The sequence below is a fragment of the Lepisma saccharinum genome, chromosome 3 (assembly GCF_977018435.1).
Source record: "Lepisma saccharinum chromosome 3, izLepSacc3.1, whole genome shotgun sequence".
NCBI lineage: Eukaryota > Metazoa > Arthropoda > Insecta > Zygentoma > Lepismatidae > Lepisma > Lepisma saccharinum.
In genome coordinates, this window is record NC_139231.1 from 8,841,350 (window position 1) to 8,862,882 (window position 21,533).

The following is a 21,533-nucleotide window of genomic DNA, read 5'->3' on the forward strand; positions in this document are numbered from 1 at the left end:
CAACTTTTTGCTTTGTAAGAATGCCACGCATTGTTGGATAAAGATGTAAACATAAAATGCTCTCTTCACAAGGAACAGAGGAGGAATCGGGTGGGCAACCGTCCACTCGAAAATTCCTGAACCAATTTGACCATCCATTGTCAAATTGTGGGCCTCCCCGATGGCGCAGTGGTAGCGTCGTCGCCTTGTAATCAAGGGGTCCCGGGTTCGATACCCGGTGGAGGCACAAGTGGTTCGGATCCCACTTTAAACTGTAGGTCTAGTCCCGATTAGCCTAACTGTGCATAAAGTGGACTTAAAACAACATATCAATCAATCAACCATTGTCAAGTTGTGCATAAGCATACGTAATTTGGCCCGCTTGAGCTACCTTGCCGTTGTGCTTTATTTATTATATCAATGCTTAAGTTCAAGATAACGTAATTTTCGGAAACTTATGACTTGGTACATAATCTTAAAGGTTTGCTAACATTTCTTAACTTCGGTGAAAATAACATTTGAATAGCCATTCCATCGCGCTCAAATATAAAGCTTAGGGCAACAAAATGACCAACGCGATTCTTTGGGACACAACGAGCCTGGCGCCTCCACCGATAACAATTTTCAATGAGCAGCCCCATTGCACATCGAATGCAGCGTCAAATCACATTGAAGTAAGTCTTAATCTTTTCTGGCGACGAATGATGAATGAATTCTCTCAGGGTATCGACCAGGTGAATTGTGGAAAAGATTCCAGGCTTTCGAGAGCTAACAACTCACCTGGTCGATAGCCCGAGAGAATATTTTCATAAGAGCACATTGTTATTCCCACGTTATAAACACTTGTTTTCCACCATAGAAATCACATAGCATTTTAAAAAGTTTTTAATTTCCGCACATTAAGCTATCCGTACACGATCAAATGCAATACGAAGGATCAATTGAAGAAGAACCACGAACGAGTTAAATGTCACGCTTAAAATAAGTGACGTCAGAGCAGGCCCGCAGTCAGAATTTTATTTCGGGGAAAGGGCTCACCCCTTATCAGCAGCCGCCATCTAAAAGCAAAAAGTGGGGGCTAGAAACCATGAAGATGAATTTCTCAGAATATTGCAACTTACTATACAAGATGTTTAATCCACTCATGAAGTCAAATTAATTACCACTATGCACAGACACGTATCTAGAAATCCATTTCGTGGGGTCCGACAAAGTGTCTAAATAATAATAATAATTATTATTATTATTAAAATAGTTATTATTATATCTAATTAATATTTTATTGTTATTATTGCATGAATAGATATAAAGTCTGTATAAGAATGAAGATATAACAGCACGTAATCATTATGTAGTTTACGCAGTGGCGGCGAGGGGGGCAGTTGCCCCAGCACTAAGCTAAATCTTATAAAAAAGGAAATAAACTGTCCTTCCCCCCTCCAGTTTTGTCACCTTGCCCCCCGGTTTTGGAACCCAATCGCCGCCACTGAGCTTACGTGTAGTTAAGATCGCCAAAATTTGTGTAAAAAGAACTGTCCTGTCAAACTAAATTAATGTAAAATACATAAAGAATCGAATATTTATTGAATAACAAAAAAAGGAGATAGATCTAACTGTTGAAAAGTAAAGTTCGTGATTAATATTTTATGCATATTATCATAAGTAGTAGTGTGGACCAATCTTTGGAATTGTCCTTCAAAAACTTATGTTCTCAGTTTATTGCGGAAATTTCTTCGGCGGAAATAAATAACCATCGATTATATAACAAATATTAAAAAAGTATATTTTTATTATTTATTTTAGTACATTGTTAAGTCTTTCAGGAGGGTCCGGATGCCCTTAATTAAGCACTATTTAAATCAGATATTTGTAGTATTTCGTGGAGGGCTAATTACTAAAAACCACAATAATCACTCCAATACCGACGTGATCAAATTTTGATATCCAGTGCTTGAAGTGAGGGGGGATGCGGGGGGATGGAATCCTCCAGCTAAAAGAAAATTCGCAAAGCATCCCCGCGGCTAACATTTTCCACTTAAACCGCTGGTTAAGGGTGCAAGAAATTACAGAATTGTTGAATCGATAATGAGTGCCTAATCCTATTTAGAAGTCCTCTTGAAATATTTAAATTTTCCCTATCAGTTAATGCAATTCCATGACTTTTTCTTGTGAGATGATTAACGTGTATGGAATTAAAAAGGGGGAAGGGTGTATGGGAAGTTTTAGACTATAATTAGGAACGATTACAAAGGTTTAGGCTTTATAAGTATCAGGAATTCAAACGAAGATGTCAATAGAATCTGCAGATACAGCTGTAGTAAAGAAAAATATGTCACAAAATATCAAGAGGATATATTCTCTTCTCCGTGCGCTTTCATGCTCAGACTAGAGTAGGCCACAGTCAGAACCACTATGCATTGTGCTTCCAGCGGGGAGGGGGGGGGAGAAAATATATAGAAATAACTCACATCAAGTTTCAGTTGATCACAACAGAAGATGCGTTCATTTAAGTTTAAGAGTACAGCACAGCTTAGGCGTGTGCACACCCTTTGATTAGGGGTGCAAAAGCCTTCATGAACGTTGAACCAGGGAAAGAATAATTACTTTTCATTTCAGTGTTTTACAAACTCCCTTATTCATGCCTACGAAGCAGATACTTATCTAGGGTGTGTCCACTTCCTGAATTTCCTGCTCCTGTGTGCATTTAGTGTAATTTTTAGGCATAATTATACACACGCCTTGCATCTGATGCGGAAACGGAACACACATTTACTCCATGCAAAGGAAAGCTGAATCGAAATTAAATCCACGTCTCGTAAACTAAACGTTCACTACACACACGGTTGCGAATTGAATGCACATATACGTATTTGCAAATATTGGATAGCATATGAAACATTAGAATGAACACAGGAGGTTATTATATCTTACGTAATTGTCAGTGATAGAGTGGTGGTGTTTAAAAGTCTTGTAGCAACTGAAGGAGACTAACATTGTAGGATAGGATATTTTCTTTGTATTACTTAGTATTACATTCTACCTTACGTCAGTAAGCTAGTTAACATAGCCAAGTAAATAGCAGTTGTTAGAGATTTATTGAATTACATGATGACATTTCTTCAACATACAGCCTATCCTGAAAAACAACCTTGCATCGAATATTACCTCTTAACTGTTATCATTATCTGGGTCGTCTGTCAAAAAGTATTATAAATTATAGGAACTTTTAGAGTGAACTTTAATGATTCCACAAAATAGCAATTTACTCCTGACTGTACAAAAAATAAATATGGTGAAAATATATATTTTTCAAAAATGTATTTGAAATTGAATTGGACTGAATCGACTTGCATGAATCAATCGCTATAAACATCACTAGATATACACTCGTACACATCTTTTAACTTGAAGGACCTGGGCAAATTCGAACACACAGAAACAGACTGTTCTTTCACAAGTACAGCGGTTTTCTACTTGGCGCCGTTCCACTGCATTTAACATTTATTTTTCTTTGGCAGAGCACGCAGAGCTTCTAATGTAAACACCCCACTATTGTTAGAAGATCTTTTACTCGCGGACAGACAACCTCAAGGTTTGATCGGAAAATAAGATCGGATCATTTTGGATTTTGAGATAGCAAAGTTTATTCCACAAGATATTTTATTTACGCTTTGTACATACACATTGAGGTACTTGAACAATTTTCAGTGAGGGACGAGGCATTTTTAGTGACTTTCCTCAAATGTTAGATAGTGAATATCAGGCGATTTTTATTATTGGCTGCTAATATGTACCATAGTGTCGCGAGGGTGGATCGAACCACCCAGTGCCGGATCTATAAACAGCAAAATCCTGAATCCTGAGGGACCGGAAGAAGCTAGCCTTTAGGGGGCTCTTGCCATTGCAGAAACGGATTCAAGTATATATATACAAGTGTGTGTGTGTATATATATATATATATATATATATATATATACAGCAAATTATACCATCATTATCATTATGGTATAAAAGTACCATACTTGCTCTCAGGCTTACAGGCTTAGGTGCTTAGGTATGCAGATATAATAAAAAGTCTCTGACAATAAAATTGAAACATTCTGCTTTTATCAGGCTATAAATTTTAGTAGCGTTATAATTTGAATGAATAGGCCTATGTCAAATCAGAGGCGTAACATACAGCCTGACGGGCCTAAGCCTGTAAGGACGCACGGAAGAAAAGTAATAATTGTTGTCGATTGATTGAATTGGTGTTTTTAGTCCACTTTATGCACAGTAAGGCTAGTTGGGACTGGACCTACAGTTTAAAGTAGGGTCCGAATCACAATGTGCCTCCACCGGACCCCTTGATTACAAGGCGGCGATGCTACCACTGCGCTGTCGGGGGGGCCCTGTAAAAAGTGTTGTATTTGTCATATGAAACATTTACGCAAAAAGTGACGAAACTTGCTTCGACATTTTTATTCATTTATTTATTCATTTTTTGAATAAAACGCACTTTATCTTGTATTTTCTTCTTTCTCTTGACTTTACATTCCTGATTTTAATATGTTAACAATAAAGCACCGCCAACTGCCACGGAGCAAGGTGTGAGGCATTTAAATACTTGAGTCGTTTTCAACTCAAGAAGGGCGTATTAGCAGTTATTCCTTCCTTCCTACAGATTCAGATGCAGATTCTGTAACGAGTACGAAGATGATTTATCCTCCGAATTCCCTGATCAAGTTCTAAGTTTCATGAATGTGCTTACATCTGAAATCACCTGAACAACATCCGGAAGTGCTTTGTCAAAGTTTATTTTCCTTGATAACTCTACTGTAGCTTCCGGTGTTCTCTGTACCCTGTTCTCTTCCTCTTCCAGTCACAGTCACAACAAAAGAACTATCTTTCTCAAAATTGAAACTTATGAAGAACTCTTGGAAGCTAGTGTAGAGCAGTATGATTCAGGCCAAATTTAGCGGACTTTAGTATTTTCAGTGTTGAACGTGTATGAAAGTGTGATTCGCAGCCCAGAAGTTCAGCTTTCTGTTAAGAAAGGCAAGGAAAGGGTATAAGTAAGAATTTGTCTTTTCTTCTTTTGAATACACACATGTCAAAGAAAGATAATCTATGAAAATTCAAAAGTAAAGGTTATATTTGTGTAATTATTAATGTAAGTGTAGCTAGCCCCAAACAGCCATTCGAAATAATTACATACCTGACGCTTTTGTTACGCCACTGCGTCAAATATTTAATAGTACAAGAACATTTCAGACATATACAACAAAAACGAGATTCACAATTATAATATAAGTCCTGAAATTCAAAATTAACTGGTACAAATAATGTGCAAAAGTGAAAATAGATTATTAAAAATAAGTCAAATTAACTGTAACAAATCTTCCCCACGAATGGAGCAAATTACTAACGTTTTAAGATGTGTTGATGTTGAAACCGATTGTGTGGAGAAGTCAGCCTCGTAGCTAGATATTTTGGTGCCCTATGCAGAATTGTGCTTTAGCGCCACTCACTCTACCAAACACCGACAACTTGTGCGCGTCCTTCGATATTTTCTTCTCATGCCATGGTTTGTGATATTTAGCCTACATCCTACAAATTTTGAAATTGGGAAACAAAGTAAAACTCATAAAAAGTATTTAAAGATTCGTAGTTTGCATTTCTGATTTTATATAATAACAAAAGTTTAGCATATTTAAGGATATTTCAGTTGTGTCTTAGTGCCTGAAGAACATCTTTAAAGACGTAGTATTACTACTAGGCTACTTTGGATAAACAGATTTCCAGAAGCATGTTTCAAGAATATGCTTCTGACAAGTGTAAATTTCTCCGTCGCATATTATTAATTTAATTATCAGAGCCCGACCCTGTGGCCGAGTGGCTAGCACATCGCGCTGCGACGCCAAGGGTCCCGGGTTCGAATCCCGGTCGGGCTTGGTTGTTTGTGAATGTCCATTCATCAATTTCATCATTTCATCACTCATCCCCATCTTCGCAAATTAGCCAAGCGGCACAAAACGCGAAGTAAAATAAACTAAATCAATAAATAAATAAATTAATTAATTATCAGATTTGTAAGTAATTTATTATTATTATTTAAATGTGATAATCTAATGACGTATCCCTGAAGACTTTGTATCAATTCTCAGTGAGTTTCAAATTTAAAGAACGCATTCTAAAATCGCCCAGGGCCTCGCGATATGTTGCTATGCCACTGCCTTCAATAGCAAAACAATGAAACAACGTTTATCATGGACAGTTTACTTTCTCTTGGTAGACAAGGCTTAGTATTGAGAGTCCATGGTTTGAGGGCAGGAAGTGGAAGGGGGCAATTACCCCCCCTAATCGTCGCCACTACTCATTTTTATAAATATAGACGACCTAATCCTTCCTATAAAAATTATGACGATACTAGCTTTGGGTGATATATCGTCCAGACAATATATCGCGATATTGAAAAAAATAAGTTCCAGGCCATATCAACCAGACGATGTCTCGTCACGATACTTGGTGATATATATCGTGTAGGCGCTATATCGTCACGATATTTGACGATATTTATCGTGGAGACTATCACGGCACGAAAAAATATCGCATCGTATCGTCCGTGACGATATATCGCGATATGAAATTTCTGATATCGTCTATCCCTAGATCCTCCTCGAACGCAGAACCATTCTTTTTTTTTAGAAAGACAGAGAGAGAGAGAGAGAGAGAGAGAGAGAGAGAGAGAGAGAGATGAGTTACTGCTTTTCTTGGAAGTTTCTATCACGCCAGTTTCATGCGCTCTTGCAAGTTTATGAGATCGCCCGTACATAAACAGAGACTTCCTAACCACCCCATTTGTGCTTGGATTGAAGATTACAAAAACAAATGGGGCATTCGCACGGTTCAAGTTCCTACAGATGTGGGAGGGTTTCACATGTGTAAAAGTAGAAATTGACGCAAAGAAAAGAATGCTGGCCAGTCCATTGAAGATAAGGCATGAAAATAAAACCCTCCCTTTGTGATCAAATAAATCTCGAACCACTCGTTGAACAATCCACATGATGAAGGATGTGTCATTTATCTCCTTGTAGTCAATGTCAGTATTTAAGAATTGTCATTTTGGAACGGTTCTAAATACTAAATTCATTCTAGATAGACCAGAGTACATGCTAATCGAACGAAGCATCGGGACACAAAATGCTGCCTATGATTATTATGTGATGAAGAAAAACGACACAGTAAATTGTAGTAATGTGGTTGGGGTGACACAGCCTCACAGAGTTAAGGGGGTTCTAATGCCATGTTAAAGATAGGCTATAATTCCCAGACACAACCGTACCAAGGTAGATTTTGTGTAAAGAAGAAATTTTCGGATATACAAAATGGTTATATTCACTACCTTGCATATTCCTACAACAGTACAGATCTGATGAAAAATTCAATTCGGAAACTACCCATAAAATTAAATATTTTATGTTATCAAGCTCCAAAATGTATTTTAGATTTAAAGAAAAACTAACTACATATCTACTAAAATACTATTTCGTGTACTCTTCGTGAAATATTTTGCCCGTTTTTGATGAGTCTGTATATGTAGATGCAAAGTATAGGAAAGAGTAAATATTTCTTGAACCATAAAGACCACATCACTTTTCACTTGTGTGAGGTTTGTCCCAGATTACATTTATAATACCGAGAAAGCACATCACACTTCTTTCCGGTTTCCCATACGTCTTCCTTACGGCAAATGTAATTTTTTAACATTCTTGTACGCAGAGCCATCTTCCTGGCCAATACCAACAGAGTTCCGACTAATCGGTCCTACCCAATATTTCTATATTTGAGAAAAATGAAAAAAAATTGGTACATTGTCACCTTTTGTTCCCTCAATATGTTTTTGAAAGTCTTATATTTTGATCTAAATGGAATTACTTTCAGTAAATAATATTTTTCACCTTAAACAGTGTTACATGTGCCTACTTTTTTTTCTGAATTCTCACATACAGTCATTAAAATTAGCTTTGCATAAGTTACTTCCGACAACTTGTGTGGTTGACATACACTCTACGATATGTCACTCAAAAATGTATCATTAACAAAAAACATAACCTAATCATTCACTTACCTGCTTGATAAAATAATAGATTGTATATTTCCTGGCCTGCTAAAAATAGCAAAAGGTATTCAATTATTCAACACAGATTGTACCAACATCAAGGGTTATGCTTAATGTGCACAGTTATGCATTCTTCACTTTGAAACTTCCAAACCTAATAACGAAATGTCACATTTGAGATTTCATTTTACATGCATTTGAAATTTGTGTTGAAAATTCCTTAAAATTGTATTCACCCGTATCATCATGAATTAAAAATTATTACTTAGGTACATCGTGCAAATAAACTTTCTTCATTAGCCAATAAATATGAATAAAAATACCACTAATTGCTTTAATAATAGAACCATATTGATTAGAACCATAGAGTGGAATTGTGTCAAATATTCAGTGATTGAACATAGAGTCTTTAAAAACACCGGGAAAAATTCCGAGAGTATCAGACATATCGTCCATTGATAATGCAAATGTTCTATCTCCAAATTGTAAACAAATGGAGATATTTTGGCTGTAGTCTCTTTAGGACGTAATTGTTTCATCTCTGCAATTGTCTTGATGCCAACATACAACCAATATTGATATATTGAGAGTCTTTTTGGTCCATGTGCAGAATTTGGAAACAGCCACGAGAGTGCAAACTCCAACAGCCAATGATATCTTACGACAATTTCCAACTACAAGCGCCATCCGAGTATAAGATAAACCACTTGCATTCTAACCTTAGTCATTTGTTGGATATGCTTAGCAATAGTAATGGTCTTCGGTTCTTACTTTTGTTGTTAACAGACAAAAATGTTGAATAATAGTGGAATCCAAGTAGTTGATTGATTTCCAAAAAATATTAATTATTTATTTTGCTTCGCTACCAAGTGACAAATTTATAATGAAATTCTTTCATCTCCATCTCGTTTCCAGAATGCAGTGTTAAATCTGGTAGATAGAATACTGGCACTCTGAAATCATAGCTGGCGTTGCGTGCATTTGTACTATCTGAAATTTCAATAATGAATTACAGCATAAATACCTAACCAAACAACAACTTATTTTTAGAGAGACTTCAATATATCAGCCATTGCAATGATACAAACTTTCAGCACAATCGTGGCAAAGGTTCAATAAATATATCATATCAAACTTTAAAGGGCTCTTCTGAAAAAAAAGGCAAAATTGGACATAGAACATTTACATTCTCAGTGGAAGATATTATGATTTACATCTTACATTTAAAAGAGACCCAGTTGTCCAGTTGTATGGCGGGGTCTCCGAGATGCATATACTTCGTGTAAATTCTGTATACGGGCCGCAACCTGTGATGTTAAAAAGACTGATGACGTCAAAGGATTAGTCGTGTGTTTTGGGGAGATACATGTATTTGAATGAGCGAGTTGTTCGAAAAAGAGTTCCTGTAAATGTAGGTTCAGAGTAATAATAATAATTATTATCGCAAATTAAACATAGTCATGTCCTGATCAGTTACAAGTAAATTTATGCGTTTATATGTAATACAACGTTTAATTCCTTGTTATTAAAAAAAAGTGTGTTTAATCATTGCGAAGTACGACATTTAAGAATTTTTGTGTAGTAATACTAATTACACGGATGCTGAACTTGTAACTACTAATTATATTCCTTTATTTAACACGAAAAAAATTGATAGTTATTTATATGTCCGTATTATTGCTCATACGTTGCCTGAAATTTTGTACAAAGTTCAAAAGTCGCGTCTTGAACATCTTAATATTCACTTACTTCTTCAAGCTATGTTCCGGTTTACAAGAATTATGATCTTGATATCCATCACGTGAAAGAAATATAATGTACATAAATAGAATTTTACGACTTTGTTCAATTTTAATAACCTATTTCACAAATACATTGTGGATAATTTTGTACCTTTGTACTTAGTAATGGATATTTCCCTATGTCGATTATTTCTGTCAAAAACTGGAAGAACTTTGTCATTATTGCCATGTAGTTAGCGAATATATAAAATGTGTGCTTTTAAGATAATTGGAAATGTAGAACGAAAATCTGTAGACAAGTTGCTAAAGTGAAAATTTACTAGTATATGAAGAATAACGATTCGCTTCGTACACTTTCACAGTTAGTCATTGTGATTTCATGTAACCTATTTGCTTTATTTAAATTTATGTTATGTGTAAATTAGCAGAGCGAGATTTTTATCCAACCTGTTCTAAATATTACAAGTACAAGGGGAAAATATAATTATCAACTTATGTATATGTCAGCGAATTTTGCATGGAACGATATCAATACATGCCCAGGTACAGTTGCGAGTAAATTGTCGTTGTTAGGGATGAATGAAACACACGCTGATATTACTAAAATTTACGCCGTATCTTGAAAAACAACATGTCTCTTGATTTTTACCACATCCAGTTTGTCTACCGAAAAGAGATATAATAATAAGGATTTTAGAATACGAAATTCTTCTAACAATATTCTCCTGATAGAACACGAGGTTTATTGTGTTCTACTTTTTGCTTTGGACTTCTTAATTAAAGTAAGTTGCATGCATTAATATTAATTCTCATTTTCTTTGTGATCGTAAATCCCTTTTCATAGGCTTCAATTGCTGTTAGATCATTTAAGGTTAGTGTTCTTAACATTCATGTATATCGAATAGGAAGGGCTAAGTACGTTTGTTGCATTAGTATGTGTACATTTTCTCTCTTTGCTTGATGTAAAACTTTTAATACGAAAAATGGTTTTAAAAGATTTTAAGCTAGAACCAAAACAGTCAAACTTGTGCAGCCAAATATTTACCGGATTTCTAGAAAATAAAACAAAACATTCAAATTACACACGGGAATTGAGTTTCCAAGGTTGGAAAGTTTATTTAATACGAAATTTCAATCTTACAAACTCTTTCGTCAACCTTCTGTACGTAAACATTTACAAAATTATCTTGCATGCATTACTTGAATAAGTGTTTATTCACAGCAATTCAATAGCAATTATATACTAACGATGATAATTCTTTACGAATTTAGAGTAAGTATGAAATGTAAGATAATATTTTATCTCTGTCGCCATTTTCCCCCTTGGTAATTTGATTATGCAGAACGGTAAAGGTTGGATTTTACTTTTATCAATATTATTTTACTTATTTTCTAATGCCGTATAACATTTGAAATGTTCTTGAGGTGAAAGCAACATTCTGAACGAATAAGAAAGATCGATTCAGTCAGAAAAATAAATATTATACTCTTATAATACACTTTGTTAAATGTTCTAAATGGACTATACTTGACTAATCCTGTGACGTCACTGAAGCTAATGTGAGGCCCGTATTTAAGTTTCTCGGAGGCCCCGAACCTAGGGGCAACCCCGAGAGGAGGTGCTGATCACATCACCTCCACAAATGGCTGTGATGCGGCCTTACCTCCACATCTCCCATATGTCTTAATGGCATGTTACAATGGTCAGGTAACTTTACCTTTCTTACAATGCATTGAAAGAGGTAGCACTGTGACTAGTTGTTCTTCAGATCTTGAAATCTATGCACCTTGGTGAGCTGACAGAGATCAAGTGTGGGGTAGGCTGAAAATCTCTATGAAAATCTCTAGTGCAAGTAGATCAACAAGAGTGGATTTTCTGCAAATCTTAAAGGTCGTCTACAGCTTTAACCACCATCTCGTATTTCCTTCAAATTGGTAGCAATACTTTGAGTGCAATTCTCGAAAAATAAAAAAAAACTGCTCTTGCAAATAGAATATAAGTTTTTCTTCACGCTAATAAGTAAATACTTAAATCTTCTAGTCGAGTTGAATTTGATATAACGTTTCAGAATCTGAAATCGTATTGCGAAAGTTAATAAAAATAATGTTGCATTTTAATTAGACTTATTCCTTGCAACAATTTTATACGTCTCTTTGTTAATAGTATATAGTAAAAATATGAACAACGAGATACCTTCCGACCTGATAAACGTAAATTCAATTAACCGGCATTTTTCTAGCGTATGCAGCAAAGCGAATGTCTCAGAAGATGCCGTTAACAAAACTCGAGAGTTCTTTGATGGCAACACTTTTAACGAAAGCGCTCAAACTTTCCACCTGCAAGAAATAAACGAAGCCGAAACAATGAAAGCTATAAACGAAATATCATCCAATGCATCTGGTAATGATGGAATATCTATAAAAATGATTAAACTGTTATTACCGCACATCTTACGTCCTCTGACGCACATCGTAAATTTCTCATTCCGAACTGGACAATACCCGACCAGCTGGAAAACAGCACGTGTTGTTCCGATACCAAAGAAAAAAGTAATAACGTCCCTGAATGACCTTCGACCAATAAGTCTCTTACCTATATTTTCCAAAATCACTGAAAAAATTGTTAACAAGCAAACTCGCAAACACGTTAATGACCTAGATCTGCTTCCTAAATGTCAATCCGGTTTCCGTCCCTCACACAGCACGGCAACGGCTTTACTTAAAGTAACTGACGATTTATTACGATCAATCGACAAGAGAATGGCAGTAGCGTTAGTATTACTGGATCTCACTAAAGCCTTTGACAGTGTCCATCATGACCTGCTCTTGAGCAAATTAAAATACTACAATTTTTCACCTCCCGCTCTTCGATGGTTTAGATCGTATCTGAACAACAGACAACAGAGAGTATTCATAAACGCTGCCACGCCCCCTCTCTCTCGCACCCTGCCATTGGAAACTGGTGTCCCGCAGGGATCCATTCTAGCCCCTCTCCTCTATACCATTTTTACAGCCGACTTACCTACCGTAATCAATCACAGTAAAGTTCATTTTTACGCAGATGATACTCAACTACAAATTCCTTTTCCACCGAAATCGCCAGATGCAGCCTTAGCTTTGCTCAATGATGATTTATCCAACATAAATACCTGGTGTAAAAGTAACGGTCTAAAAATAAACCCACAAAAATCAACTCTCTCTCTTATTGGTTCCCGAAATAGTCTCTCTCTGATAAATCCTAACGAGATATGCATCAAACTAGACACATCTATAATCCCTTATTCAATAAATGTGAAAAATCTAGGCGTCATTTTCGATGAACACCTTAACTGGGATATTCATGTACAAGAACAAATTAAAAAAGTTACGCCGTGCTAAGATCGCTGTACAGCTTTAAAGAATGCCTAAAAACAGAGATTAAAATTAGACTAATCCAATCCTTTACTGGACTACTGCGACGTAATTTTCGGACCAAATCTATCCGTTCGAAACAAAACCAAAATCCAGAAAGTCCAAAATTCATGTTTCCGTTTCGTGTACCATATAAAAAAATACGATCATATCCTTCCAACCCTAAACGCAAACAAAATGTTGAACATGACCAGACGCCGAAAATTGCATCTGTGTTGTTTTATTCATAATCTTCTACAAACCAAAACACCTAGAAGCCTATTCCAGAAATTAAAATTCAGAAGGGAAATACATGATTACAAAACAAGGGGAAAATCGAAACTTGAACTTCCAAAGCACACACTAGTGCTTTTCGAATCATCATTTACGTATTCAGCTGCAAGAGCGTGGAATGAACTTCCTCCTTCCATGACGTCACTCACTAATCGCAACAAATTCAAAGACAATCTAAAAACTCTATTGTTAAATGAACAATATCTGTGTTCCAGCACTCACGAATAATAGCTCGCATATCTGAACCAACTTCCTAATAACAAGTATTTTCATCTTCATTTTTTTTTTTTTTGCTTGTTTACTTTTCCCCTTACATGTTGCCAACCCTTAACAATATTTTGTCCTTTCTCGCATATTAAGAACATTTATATGTTTTTTACACATAACATTAATATTAATTTGTATTATTCTTAACCATATCACACCAAGCACAATTGTGTCAATTAATTTGTGTATCTTTGTGTATTTGTTTTCAATCTTCTTCTTATTATTATTATTTTTAGTGTGTAGACGAGCCTTTGTTCTCAATTTTGTATTTGTTCTTTTTGTGTCTTCTTTATGTTTCTCTTTTTCTTCCTTGTTTGTTATTGTACAAACATTTAGTAGGTAGAATGTATTTAGTATGTATATGTATCCATCGGGGTTAGGTGGTAGAACAGCCGCAGGCTGAACCTCGCCCTTTAATAAAGGAAAATTGAAATTGAAATTGAAATTGAAATAGTGTCACTCAAATTATCACGCAAAATCTAATTTCATACCTACATCTTGTCAATATTAATTTTAAGACTAAAATAGGTACAATAACCAGATTAGAAATAAAGTTTAAAGTTTGATTCGAACAAAAAATGTCCTCTCCTGGAATCGAACCCAAGAACTATTGATTGCTTGACATTTACGCTGTTTACTAGCATTGCTATGCTTAACTGTCGTCATGTAAATTCACGATATTCTCTTTGCTTCGTATCCTTAGGTCAAATGTGAAAAGAAACTAATGACACTGGCCGCTTTGGCACCTGTTCTGTCTTTTTTTTATTTTTTTATTATTATTTTTTTTTTTAGAATTGTCCTCGATGACCACGAGATGTTCACTAGTGACACTGCGGGGAAACTTCAAAATACTTGTTTGATATGCAACACGTGTCATTTTGCGTGAGAAGGTCATCTCTTAATGCTATGGTAAGGTCTTTCTTTGCGATATGGAACTTTCTCTCGTAAGAGAAACATGTTTGAGAAAAAAAGGTTGATTCTTTACTTCAAGGAAATACAAGAAATTGTTTATGCTTACCCAAATATCCACCATATGTCGAAACACATCACGTTAAGCCAGGAAAATGCTGTCAGAAATGCAAACTGAATGCCGACAGCTGAAATAGAAAGAAAACACAGTGTAAAAACAGATAAATATTTGGACAAAAGAAGTAACAACGTAATATCAACTTATTTCAGAAACAAGAGTATCATCTTTCACACCTCACCTTCAGGGATCAATGTTCAGTTTTCTTAACCAAATCCCTAACGAGCCCTTAGGCTTACAGAAACGTCAATGAGGCTTGACATAGATATTTTACTCGGTCCCAGTGAAATAAATTAATCGTTTAGTGTTCGTTGATGTAAAAGAAACCTTGAACTGTTGCATGTTCTTTTCTAAATAAATTCAATGTAAGATGACCAGATTTTTAAAACAACAAGACGTGACATTTTCATATTTTCCTGAAGGAAAAAAACGTGACGGCAAAATCTACGCATTTTAATATAAAAACTCTTTCGGCATGAGTACTTACGTTTGAAACTAAGTAATAAATACTGTATAGATAACTTACATAATATGATGATATTCGCTGCAACCAAGCAGGCGTTTAGAATTAGAAGTAGGATTGATATTTTGCCGATGAATAGGTCTTCTTCAGTAAATTCTTGTCATCAAATAATATTTTGTAAAAGTTTACATACGAGTGATTAAAAGTTCACCTTATTAAACAACATATCTTTGTACTGAAAGAGAGTTTTCGTCACTTGCCCACAAATCATTCAAGGAGGAAAACACTCGTTCAATGGGAGCATTAGTTACCGTATTCTCGCGTCTATTAGCCGCACGCGTGTATAAGCCGCACCCCCTTTTTTGGCCTTAGATTTCAGGAAAATAAAATTTCTCGTGTATAAGCCGCACCTCGTGTATAAGCCGCACGTTTGACTTTTTTTTTTCCGTAGTAGCCAATTTCAAGTAAGTATTTTAAAAGTATTTTAACCTTTATTTTAGCGCAATGATCTACACATTAATACCGTATCATTCAATTTGAGTCCTCAAAGCCCTTATTCTCTGTCGTTGCTGCTAGTCGTTGAAATATTTTCTGCACAAGAGGTATTGTCATCTTTATCACTAGCATCATCATCCCCCAACATTTCATCCTGGGTACCATCTAGGGCATTGGATATGCCGCACTTCAGAAAACCCTTCACAATTGTCTCCGACTTTACACTTTCCCATGCTGCCAGAATCCATTCACGCACTTGCTTGACAGTCGGACGTTTGATCTTTCCTGTTGCTGTAAGCTCGTGGTTTCCTGCACTAATCCAGTCATCATACAGACGCCGGAACGCAGCTTTAAACGAGCGAATTACACAAACGTCTAGGGGCTGCAGTACAGACGTTAGACCCCCCAGGAATCACAGCTACATCCGTTTTCAACAGTTGGAATTTTGTGACCACGAAAGCTGTCCCACACCAGCAAACTCTTTTGCTTCAGCAATGCACCAGACCTTCTATTCCACACTTTGTCTATTCAGTCTAATACCAGTTCTTCTTCCATCCATCCTTTCTGCTGAGCACGTATGATAATACCGGCGGAAATGCCTCCTTTGGCACATTCTTACGCTTTAGCACAACATACGGTGGCAGTTTCCTTCCATCCGCGAGAACACCCAACATTACAGTGCATCGTTGTTTCTCTCCACCCGTGGTCTTGATCGATACGGTGTGCGAGCCTCTCGGTGGAACTGTCCTGGACATAGGCATGTCCCAGTAAATAGGTGTTTTATCCGCTTTACCGATCTGAGAGAAGCTATAATCATTGGACTTTCGCATTAGAATCACGTATTTGTGAAATATAAGAATTTTCTGATCAAAGTCTGCAGGGAGTTGCGCAATTGTTGACCTATGGCGAAGCAGAAAACTTTTCCTACGCATAAAACGTGAACACCATCCCGCACTAGCTCGGAAAGCTTAATGACTGATGTCTGATTTTGAAGCTCATTCACGAACTTGAAAACGTATCATTTCTACGGTTACAGCATAGCCAGCACTTCTCTCATTTACAAACGCCAAAACTTCTTCTTCTACCTGTGGAAATTTGGCTCCTTTTCCACGAAATGTCATTCTCTTGCCACTTGTTGCAGCAAGTTGTTCCTTCTAATTTCTCCGACGAATGTTAGACTCGTCCACATCGTAATGTCGCGCTGCAGATCTGTTGCCGTTTCCTTCAGCATATCGTATCTCTTGAAGTTTAAAATGAGCATCGTAGCTGATTCTTCTGCCAAACATCCTCCCTTTGATAGTACCAGCCTTGACCTCAGGCCCTCAACCTTCTTTAACAAGTTCACTTTACTGACCAATAAGACAGTAAGGATGATTCGTGTTCAAAGATAAGATATTATCATATTGTTGCAAAAAAAAGTTTATAGATAAGATATCATATTGTTGCAAAGTCAGCTACAGATGCATTGTTGTTGGATTTGCTGTTAATGAATCCGTTATGTGATAAAGATAACAAATCAACGTACTATTTTAGTATCCTAGCAGTAGCTGCACTTTCTTTCATTCGCGTGTATAAGCCGCAAATGTTTTCTCATTCTTTTGTATAAGCCGCATATGCTTTTCTTATCATTCGCGTGTATAAGCCGCACCCCATTTTTTGGTACACTTTTCGGGGGAAAAAAGTGCGGCTTATAGACGCGAGAATACGGTAAGTTAAACAGAGAAGAAACTCCAATTTTTTAAGAAAATTGGAATATGGCACATTGTCGTCATTGAAATGTGAAATAATTTCTACGCAACAATCGCTATATGTTAACTTTAATTTTCTCAATATTTCTTGCTTAATATACATATACTCATCGTACAGAACGTCATTGTCACAATAAAGGGACATTTATTTTTAAAAGAATCGGGACAGACTTAAAAAAGGGAACTGTCCCGGCTAATTGTAATTTTAATTCAATTAACTTTTGTTTTCAAAAATGCCGCCCGAAAGCCTCCAAAACACACATAAGCAGCAAATCTCAAAATATGATAAAATTGACAGTCGATAATTAATAAATCACAAAAAGAAGCAAATGCCGTGATCGGATTGTTAATTATTTTCAATTGTAATGTCTACAATTCTATCTGCCAAGGATCCTAAGGTGGATGGGAATCTGAGAGAGTGTCACTATCAGTTGTGATGTGAACAGTCTAGGAACATGGACCTTCCCAACGAAAGGCTGTCAAGTCTTGCTTACTGCTGTGTTTCTGCGTCCAAAAAGGTCGGCAGAACAACCTCTCGCTCCTATTTCTTCGTGGTTATTCCGTTCGCATTAAATCCGTTTCGCGCTTAATCCATCTGCTCTTATTCCTTCACTCTTTTTCCATTCGCGATTATTCCGTTTCGCTCTAATTTACTTGCGTGGTTAATCCGTTTCGCGGATGTTCCTTTCGCGCTTATTTCGGTATTCAATTTTAGTTTCGCAATTAATCCGTTTCGCAGTAATTTCCTCACGTTTATTCCGTTCGCGCTTAATTCGTTTCGCACTTAATCTTTCTGCTCTTATTTCTTCGCGTTTTTTTCCGTTCGCGCTTAATCCATTTCACTGTTATCCCTTTCGTGCTTATTCCTGTGTTGAATTTGAGTTTCGGAATAAATCTGTTTCGCTGTAATTCCTTTCGCGCTTATTTCATTTCGCACTTAATCTTTTCGCTCTTATTACTTCGCGTTTATTCCGTTCTAGCTTGTTCCATTTCGCTCTTGTTTCTCTCGCGTTTAATCTTGCGTTACGTTTCGCGGTTGTGCTTTTTCGCGCTTAATCTCTTTCGCGGTTATCCTAGCACCCCGTCCAAAACCCTTCGATCGCTATTTTCCCGGCGGTCATGGGGGTGCACTCGTGGCAGGGCTCTTTAGAAAACCTCGCGTCTACAGCCACGGGAGGGAAGTAGGTCGCTTTACCTTAGTCGCACATTTATTCGACCAATGTAAACCAGCACATATTTTATATCTACACACCTGCATTTTCAAATGATGCGTGTATTTCTGGATACGAAATTTCTCTGGCGTACAAGGCTACTCAAAGTTGGAGGACAATTTAACAAACAACATTGTTTGTATTAAAAGATGCGGCCACGTAAATATTTGCCAACCATCCCGCAGACTACCTACACCATGAAGTCTGACGTCATTGCTAATGCCTTTACTTCGCCATTTTGTTAACTTTGTAGATAGCACTTCCGGTTCGTTAACAGCCTATCAGGGAACCAATTGAAACGACATTCCATCTTTTTGTCCCACTTTCCCTTTTCCGGTGCGTAAAAAATGGAACCGGAATGTGCTATTTCTGTCCAATGTCAAGGGAACGAAATTAAGCGAGCAAGCCGAGGAAATTGCCTAATGGTAAATGTCCGCTAGTAATAGGTCCTCAAGAAGATTGATTTTCAGATTTCAAGTTCTGCCATAACTAGGGCTAGGGTTTTCATGCACAGCATATTTTTTGGTAAGGGTGATGTGTTCCCTAAACATATAGAATTTCATATTATGAAGAAACTAATAAAATTAAGGCGCTTTTTAAGGGCATATTTTGACATATTTGACCATTTTTAAGAGATAGAGCATATTTTGATGAATTTTTCGATCATATTCAGCATATCTTCACTTTTGCAAGAAATATACAAAGTCCTCTTAGAAGTGGATTCGTTCTTGCTCCCATGCTAACTCGAGTTTTGTTTCTTTGAGTGGGGACTGCAGCAAAATCTTTTTAATTTTTATTTGAAAATGTACAGAAAGTATTCATTGTGCATTGCAACTCATGGTCCATAAAGTGAACAACTAAAAAAAAGTACGTATGTAAAAATATCTCAGCATATGTTAGATATTGATGTTTGATACTGTCCAGTTATAAGGGCATATTATTAAAATGATAGTGCATATTTTGTAAAATGTTAGGTCATAAGAGCATATTTTATTTTGGTGATTTTTAGGATACAAATCTTAGTCCTAGTCATAACTGCTGGGTTTTAAATATCTAAGAGTGCAAACATGACGAACATGTTAAAAAACCGGTTAATTTTAAGAGAGTTTTTTTTAAAAAAAAATAATAAAAAATAGCACTTGGGCTCAGTGACGTGGGATGAACTCGGCACTTGGGGTAGCAACTGATCTTTAAAGTATCGCGAATCTCCCCCTCCCCACAGATATCTAAATACATAGATTTCAGTGTTGTTTCAATGTGGATGAAAGAATTTAACCACGGAAGTGATAATTTAGGACGAAACATAAGTTTTATTGATGTGTATCCGCATGTGCAAATACCTGAAAATTTTCTTCTAACGTTCTAATAGATCAGTCCTCACATTCGCAATCAAACAGATGGAACAGAGATGCTAAATTAACAAATACAAACTGGAAAGGGGTATTATGGTGGTCATAACGTAACCCTTTGGACTTATTTTTTTTTAAAAAAATAATAAGTAAATGTAATTATTTAGAGTCCATTTTCCTACCAATGTTGACATTCAAAATACTTTTTCAGCAGCCTGACCTCCGTTAAAAACTTTCTGGTTGGGCCTATGCACGAAAGCACACACACACACGTATGCAGACAGAGAGAAGAAGTTAATTTTAAGAAAGCCTTCATAAACACTTGGAAGAAAGGGCCCACTTTATGCACAGTAAGGCTAATTGGGACTGGACCTACCGTTTTTTAAGTGGGATCCGAATCCACTATACTTTGCATACAGATAAAGTACAATACACAGACCCCACCCCAACCACACATATACATATTTCATATTGTTAGGCTTATCAAAAAGTATTGATCAGCTCTCGTACTTTCGGACAAGAAATGAGAGTATTTAAAGATAATGCTACTAAAAGGAAACAGAGAGGTTGTTTTAACGTTAGTACAATTACCTTCATCACTGGAGAAGAAGAAACAGTTTCCAGTAATTCGTCCGCACACAAAATACTTACTTTTTCATTTTATAAATAATAACACTAGAAGCCATATGCCAGTGGTTCCCAAAGTGTGCGCCGCGAAATGTTCCAATATTTTTACTGAAATGACACTTTCGTGCAAAAATCAACGTGAAACAGGCAATGAGGGTGGCTGTATTCTCTTTGATACCAAGATTTGAGAAGATATGCAGGGAACATCAGGCTCACCTGTCCCACTAATTATAGTTGTAAATTCAATCAATGATATGATTATTTCAAATGTGTGCTTCTTAGTGCTTCTTACACATAAAATGTTTCTGAATTTGAAATATGTGTTTCTTTTTTAACTTAAGGCAAGCAACCTAACATCACTAACTGAGCGTTGCAAGTGTTCGATAGGCCTACATTGTGACTTGGGCGCCGCGGGAAAATCTTGAAACACTAAGGGCGCCGTGAAACGAAAAGTTTGGGAACCCCTGCCGTATGCTATTATACCTAGGTACATAAACATAAGACGTAACATTTGTGGTGCAAATTGGAATTGCTCTCCCGAGTTTCTAGGGCGAAATGAAAGGGAATCGAGGGAAACCAATTCTCTATCGCTCTATATCAGTGGCGGCGATTGGGTTCCAAAAGCGGAGGGGCAGGGGGCAAAGACAGTATATTTCCCTTTGTAGATAAGATTTAGCATAGTGCGGGGGCAAAAGTGGTGAAAAGTGAGGGGAACTGCTCCCTCGCTCCCCCATAATCGCCGCCACTGCTCTATATAGACGATAGACTGGGGTACCTGAAACCACAACCTTTCAACTACTACACTGACCGAGGCGAGGAGGTGGGAGAGTGAACACAGAA

The 21,533-nt window shown here is 36.6% G+C and overlaps 1 protein-coding gene across 1 annotated transcript in view; it reads right to left on the reverse strand.

Moving 5' to 3' along the window:
* Nucleotides 1-21,533, reverse strand: part of LOC145984910 (G-protein coupled receptor Mth-like) — a 110,346-nt gene that overhangs the window by 73,781 nt on the left and 15,032 nt on the right. Inside the window, exon 2 of the mRNA XM_083118298.1 lies at nucleotides 14,792-14,870. Within this exon, the coding sequence (XP_082974424.1) occupies nucleotides 14,792-14,870 (79 nt within the window). The remainder of the gene's footprint in view (nucleotides 1-14,791; nucleotides 14,871-21,533) is intronic.